This window comes from Prionailurus bengalensis, chromosome F2 (genome assembly GCF_016509475.1).
Source record: "Prionailurus bengalensis isolate Pbe53 chromosome F2, Fcat_Pben_1.1_paternal_pri, whole genome shotgun sequence".
Lineage (NCBI taxonomy): Eukaryota > Metazoa > Chordata > Mammalia > Carnivora > Felidae > Prionailurus > Prionailurus bengalensis.
This window is the reverse complement of record NC_057353.1, coordinates 43813180-43820288: the sequence shown is the minus strand read 5'-3', so window position 1 is coordinate 43820288 and position 7109 is coordinate 43813180. Positions and strand designations below refer to the sequence as shown.

Sequence of the window (7109 nt, the reverse complement as noted above, 5' to 3'; positions counted from 1 at the left end):
AATATAAAGCACAGAGTAGGAGTCAGATGGGCTTGGGTTTGAATTGTGCTTCTACCCCTTACTGTATAATATCAGGAATATTCCTTGGTGTCCCAGAGCCACAGTTTTCTCATCTGGAAAATGGGAATGACAACAACGCCTCCCTCTTTTATTGAGATAATGCACATAAAGCATGCAGTGCGTAACCTGGTTCATAATGATGCTCATAAAACACTAGTAATTATTTTTATAATTATTAGTAACATCCCACCTATCAAATCGCTTTGTGGCCTGGCACTACGGTACCTACCTTTACATTCTCTGGAGTTAAGGCACCATGGCAAATCCCTCAGCAAAGGCTTTCAAAGAGAAAAACACAGGGACCAATAGCAGTTTCATCTTGGCAAATATCACACGAGGTAATAGGACGCACTGAAGATGTTTAGTTTAGAAAGTAGATGATGGGGGGGACACACGTGGTCATAGTTGTCGCCATGCTGTCTTGTATGAGAGGAATTAGACATGCTCTATGAGACCCAGCGGGTACAACTGACACCAACGGGAATAAAGTGAAGGACGGCACACGCATCCATTAGCAGACAAAGCGAGGTAGGGGGCGAGGGAGGAGGGGGGCGTCCGTGAGGGTCGGCTCGTGCGCAGCTGCGGCGGCGGAGCCAATCACCGCGCGCAGCCCGTCCTCGCGCGAGGGTACAGTCGTACAGCCGTGACGTCGGCGGTTGCCATGGAGAGGCCCGCTCAGTCGCGACCGCGAGCTGGCGCCAGGGGCCGCGGGGTCGGAGCGTGGCTTTGAAGCTGCTTCCGCTACCACCATGAGCGGCCGAAGTAGGGGTAGAAAGTCCTCCCGCGCCAAAAACCGGGGCAAAGGCCGAGGCAAAGCCCGAGTTCGCGCTGCTCCTGACGACGCCCCCCGCGACCCGGACCCAACACAGTGCCAGAGGCTCGGGGAGGAAACCCAGGCGGCACAGGTGCAGGCTGGCGCGGGTTGGGGTGGCCTGGAAACCGCTGCGCCCGCGCCGCCCCGTCGGCCCGGGGAGGAGGCTGCCTGCCGGCTCCCCCTGGATTGTGGCCTCGCGCTCCGCGCCCGAGCTGCGGGGGGTCGCGGGCAGGCTGCGACCAGGCCCGGCCTGGGGAAGGCCACATCCCTCTCGGAGCGCCTAGCGACAGACACGGTCTTCGTGGGAACCGTGGGAACCGTGGGAAGGCCAAAAAATGGCCCCCGCGTTGGAAATCGGCGTGGTGCTGCTGGGAAGAAGGCCTCAGAAACCTGTAGCGCAGCGGGGAGAGTACCTCAGGCCCTAGCTGGTGGGAAGCTGAAGAAAGGGGCCATTGGGGAGAGCGTCTCCGCCCCTGTGGGAGAAGAAACGAAGGTGGAGAAGGATGCAGGGTCAGGGCCCCTGGCGACAGATGGCAGCATGGATACGCTGGAGACCGTCCAGCTGAAGCTGGAGACCATGAACGCCCAGGCGGACAGGGCCTACCTTCGGCTCTCGCGCAAGTTCGGGCAGTTGCGACTGCATCACTTAGAGCGCAGGAACCTCCTCATCCAGAGTATCCCAGGTTTCTGGGGGCAGGCTTTTCAGAACCACCCCCAGCTCTCATCCTTTCTGAACAACCAAGATAAAGAGGTTCTCAGCTACTTGAACAGCCTGGAGGTGGAAGAGCTTGGCCTCGCGAGATTGGGCTACAAAATCAAGTTCTACTTCGGGCGCAACCCCTATTTCCAAAATAAGGTGCTCATCAAGGAATACGGGTGTGGGCCTTCGGGTCAGGTGGTGTCTCGTTCTACTCCAATCCAGTGGCTCCCAGGCCATGATCTCCAGTCGTTAAGCCAGGGCAACCCAGACAACAGCCGTAGCTTCTTTGGGTGGTTTTCAAACCACAGCTCCATTGAGTCTGACAAGATTGTGGAGATCATCAACGAGGAACTGTGGCCCAATCCCCTGCAGTACTACCTTATGAGTGAAGGGGCCCGTGCAGAGAAAGGAAAGGAGGGCAGGCAAGGTCCAGCAAGGCAGCCAGCGGAGACCCCTGAGCCTGGGGCAAACAAGTCCAACTGATCCTGCACTAGTCTCCCTACTACCTCCTGTTGGACCTGTGCCTAGCTAACCACGTGTGTTTGGCCGTCTGCCTTCTCTTCATGTTGGCCTCTGTGCACTGTATTCCCTTTGGACTTCAGTTACAAGAATATGGTATTTATGATCATGTTCTTTGGCCCCCTCGTGGCCTTGCTTTTTTCACATTAGTGTTACACGTTAAATGATCTCACCCCTACTGTTTATACGTTAAGCACACATGCTTCAAGTGTGTGCTGCCTTTGTCTACATTGCCTGGACCGTGTTCTTGGCTCTGGCCTTTCCCAGCTGTCTTTAACATGGACACTCATGAGTCATCCTCCACAAGGACCAGTGCATCCTCGAGCTCTGCTGCTCCAGGGCCAGTGACTTGCTGAGCTTTGTGTTCATGCTGGCCATGCGTGCCATCTGTGGCAAAGTCTTCTGTTGCCACTGCAGAATGAAGCTAGCACACATGGTATTGGCCATCAGCCAAAACTGATTGTTCCAAGGCCCTGGGGCCACCAGCCAAGGTTCCACCACCTACTGGATCTCTGGCTTTGGCTAGGGGCCTATGCTGCCCTGCTGGATATGTGGAATAGCACTTGACTGCTGGGCATGGATGAGGTTAAGGGTGAGAAGCATAATGCCATGTGTTCTATACCATTATGCGTCTCTTCCTGCCTCTGGGTCCTTATGATGAACATTCGTCAGGGTCAACACCGTACCCCATCACTGTCAGGCCACTGAGATTTGTCTAGGTTGCTATTGGCCCCACTTGGCTTCCCAGTCAATGAGGACCTCAAGAACTGCCTGTGGACCAAGGCCCCCTGCCAGTGCATGAGACACACACCTACCTTCCCCAGCCTTCTAGGAACCCTACTGCTTGCCAGACTGATGGGCGGGTATGTGACATGTGCTCACTGTCATCGTGCTGCGGCTCCAGGTGAGAGTGAGGACTGGACCCACATACAATCTAGGTACCTTTGTCAACTCTTCTCATCCCTTGCTAGCATATTACCAGAGTGCTATAGTGGGATTGTGGGGAAAAGGGATTTTTGATCTATGGGCCTGTGTCTACTTTATCTCATACCTCTATACCTCCTTACTTGCCCTTCCTTCACTTCTCTTCCTTCTTCCCTCCCTTCCTTTCCTGTCCTCCTTTCTTACTCCTCTACTCCCTTCCTTCCTTCCTTTTTTGTTTCAATATTACTACAGCTCAGAAAGTGAAAACAACTGAAAAGCCAAGGTTGTCTGCATACTGCTAGTGAGAGAGCTAGGACTTGCTGTGCACACTCACACATTGGGCTGACAGAGGGCAGAGGAAACCAGAAGGCCAAGGTCTGTAGTCGGACCTTGGTCTCGACTCCTGGATGCACTCTATAATTCTGAAGTTGAAAATTCTTTTCATGGCTAACATGCTAGAATTATAAGTCCCAAGGCAGCAGTGTTGTGGACTTAGTGTTTACTCCTGTTCCAACTTTTTTGTGTGTGCCCCATAAGACCCAGTTGTCTCATGTTGTTTCTTCCTCTGTGGTAGCCTCTGGCCATCTGGCCCTCGTTCCCCAGCTTTCTACCCTCAACAGTCCTTTGCTGTCTTTACTTCTACCTTCAGATACCCTTAGGAGTAGGCTTTCGTCTTGGGGCATGGGGTCAGGGTGGGCAGAATCTGTTCTGGATCACCAAGGCTCATTCCCAGTGGGTGTAAAAGCTGAGCTAGGCCCTTTTTCTCCTTCACATCCCTAAGGGTGACACATTAAGACTGTAACTCCCATTCCTTGTGGGAGACCTTGTTCTGAGTTCCCCAGGGGCTGGGGAGGCCTTGACTCAAAATTGTATACAGGATGTGCCAGGCAAGGCAGTGGCAGCAAAAAACAGAGTAGGAAAGAACCTGATGTGGAGATGGGCCTGGAGAAGCAGATAGAAACGGGTGAAGAAACCTCAGGGAGAGTATGCCTATTTCTCAGTGATGGGGGGGGACAGGGAGGGACCTTTTCCAGAGTGAGGAGAGGAGAGTTAAAGGGATCATGGGACAATTACAATGCCTAGATGTAGGTTTGCCCCAAGTTTTGTTCAGTCATTAACTCATCATTAGTGGGTTTTATAAATCACAGAAACAAACCCAAAACAGAATAATGTTACTTTGGATGCTTTCTCTTTTCTAGGTGTGGCCTTGCGTATGTGGAAGATTGATGCTATATGCTGCTTATTTTTGCCATAAGTAAAATCTTACCACTAATGGGAATATGTAGCAGAGTAGGTCTGCCTTTTTTTTTTTTTTTAATGTTTTTCTCTTTATTGTGGACATTTTCAGACATGCACAGAAGTGGAGAGGATGGTCCCTGGACCCTGAGTACCCATCACCTAGCTACATCAATTATGATCAACCTGGTATCTTCCTCTCCCCACCTATATTGTTGATGGAAAGTCCAACACTGTGCCAATTTAAACTTGACTACTTTGGGAGATCAGGACTCTTTTGGTGGTGATAGTGGTGGGGTGCACTATCATGATCATATCAGGTCTGCTTTTTGCTTTGAATGTTAACTGATGAAGTTCTAGAAATGGGCCTTAGAAGTGAAAGTCTTCAAGATTAACAGGGAGTACTCAAAAAGAGATGAAAATGTGCTCTCTTTCCCCTGCATCACAACAGGAGAGAGACTGTTGTGTTGTAAATCTTTCAAAGACTGATATAAGGTGTTTACTTGAGACCCTTCACCAGAATATCAGTCTTTTTTGCCTGTAAAAGATGGAGACTTGTGTGACTGTTAGAAATACCATCAGCTTGTCCTGGTCTCGTGATATAACTGTGGTCTTGAAAGTATAATTTGGTAATTGTTGCTGTGTTCTGTAAAAATAATCTCCCAAAAGTAATCAGTAACTGGTTGTCTTACTTGCTAATTTGACATCCTGGTAATAATGCAATTATTCCTTTGTTCCTAAGTATAAATAGTTGTAAGCCTGCATGCATTATGGAAAAATAAAAATCTGTATCTCTGTTATATTTTTTATTTTTAAAAAAGAATTGGAAGGTTAAGCCGAAGCTGGGTAGTTGAGGGGATGTGTACATTGGCCTCGAGTGATTCCTAGGTCTCAGGCCCTTGTGTGACTAGCTATATCACAATACACAAAATTCAGATTCCCAAGTCCTTAGCAGATAATGAGATTCTGTGGTTCTGGAAGGAAGCCAGGGAGTTCTTGTTCTTAACAAGTTTTCCAGGTGATTGTAGTGTAAATCCAGTGCTTCTCAAATTTTAGAGTACATCTGAATTGTGTGAGGAAACTATTAAAATATGAATTCTGATTCAGTAGTTCAGGGTGGAAACGGAGATGCTGCATTTCTTTTTTTTTTTATTTAATTTTTTTTAGTGTTTTGTTCTTAGAGAGAGACAGAGCACGAGCAGGGGAGGGGCAGAGTGAGAGAGGCACACAGAATTAGAAGCAGGCTCCAAGTTCTGAGCTGTCAGCACAGAGCCTGATGCAGGGCTCGAACTCACAAGCTATGAGATCATGACCTGAGCTGAAGTCGGATGCTTTACTGACTGAGCCACCCAGGCACCCTGGAGATGCTGCATTTCTAACAAAATTCCAGGTGATTTCAGTGCTGGTGGTTTGTGAACTACTTTGAGTGCCTAAGGAGGTGATGTTCAAGTCCCATTCAAACGGGAGTAACAGTGCTCAGCCTTGGCTGCACACTAGAATTATCTGGGACACTTAAATATGCTGCCAGAGCTTTGTACAAATGCCAGGTAAATCAGAATGTGGGAAGGGGTTGGTCCAGATACAGGTATTTTAGAAACATCCTAGGTGATTCTTTTGTCTATCTAGAGTTGAGAACTAGGGTTACTGATGCTGTTCTAACACATCTATAAAAAGGTTAATTCTAGTAATCAAGAGAAGCATTAGCAGACAACAGAATGCCACATAGCTGCCCAGCAGAAAATAGTTGGAAAAAATTAGAAGTGGGTTGTTAAATGACAAGATAATAAAATTAGTTTACATGAGAAAGGGCTTGAATCAGTAAGTGTACAGCGTTCAGAGCATAGTAGGTATTAAGATATTGAATGAATGAATGAATTTAAAGCAGTTTATGGAAAAATGCCTCTGGGCTAGTCTGATAATTAAATTAGTAAAGTAGATCAAATTTCTTTATAAGGATGTATTAGTTTGTTGGGGCTTCCATAACAGAGTACCATGGACTGGTGGCTTAAACACCAGAAATTTACTTCCTCAGTTTTGGAGGCTAGAAGTCTCAGATTGAGGTGTTGGTAGGGTTAATCTCGGAAGACCTCTCTCCTTGGTCGTAGATGGTCGTCTTCTGTCTTCACACTGTCTTCCCTCTGTGTGAGCCTGGGAGTAGTGGACGGTTGTGGAAGTTGTGTGTGGCTGTCCTGCAGGCCTAGATTGTTTCCCTGGGGGCATTGCGGGCCTCGTGTTGCTACATCTTCAAAGGGGAGTGGGAAGAATCAGGATTTTTATGTAGAATCTCCCAATTTTGAATGCTATCAACTAAAAAAAAATTTTTTAAACCCCTAAAGCCTCACTACTAGTGATATGGGGAGTGCAAATCGGTATGGAGAGCAGCCTCTTTTTCAGGCTCAAGCCTCTTCTTGGGGTTCATGCCGACTCCTCTGGAGTTAGGAATTGGGGGAGGCTTTCTGCCCAGTTCAGCTCACACACTTGCTTTTTCATGGATGTGAATCCTCCACTTACCAGACCTCCCTTTCACAGCCCTCGACTTGGGTTCCATCTGATCTGGGATTCACTACCTTCCCATGAGCTCATTCATTTATTGAATGTGCCAGTCTTGGTGTAGAAATTAGAAATATAGCTGTGAACAAATAGAACTTTGAATTCTGTCCCCCTCCTAGGTTTCAACCTCTTCTCAGATTTTGCCTGGGATTGTCAGTCAATCTATTTCTTTTTTCCCTTTTCCTGCATAGGGCTTCTGAATGTTTTAGATCAATATGGGAACTAAAAGAAAGTCTCTTTTTCACCCTCTGACCTCCTAGATCAGAGTTCACAGAGCAATTAGGCTTTTAATAACCTGAAAAGTGA

General features: G+C 48.1%; 1 protein-coding gene across 6 annotated transcripts in view; it reads left to right on the top strand.

The window, feature by feature from the left end:
* Window positions 1–706: 706 nt before the first annotated feature.
* TSPYL5 (TSPY like 5) overlaps window positions 707–7109 on the top strand; it is a 55986-nt gene continuing 49583 nt past the window's right edge. Inside the window, exons 1-2 of one of the 6 annotated variants that reach the window (XM_043601435.1) lie at window positions 707–2997; window positions 4366–5053. In XM_043601435.1, coding sequence (XP_043457370.1) covers window positions 810–2057 — 1248 coding nt within the window. In that variant the 5' untranslated portion in view covers window positions 707–809 and the 3' untranslated portion in view covers window positions 2058–2997; window positions 4366–5053. Of the gene's footprint in view, window positions 3032–4216; window positions 5054–7109 lie in introns of those variants that run through there. The other 5 variants (XM_043601433.1, XM_043601434.1, XM_043601432.1 and 2 more) reach the window with 5 other exon arrangements.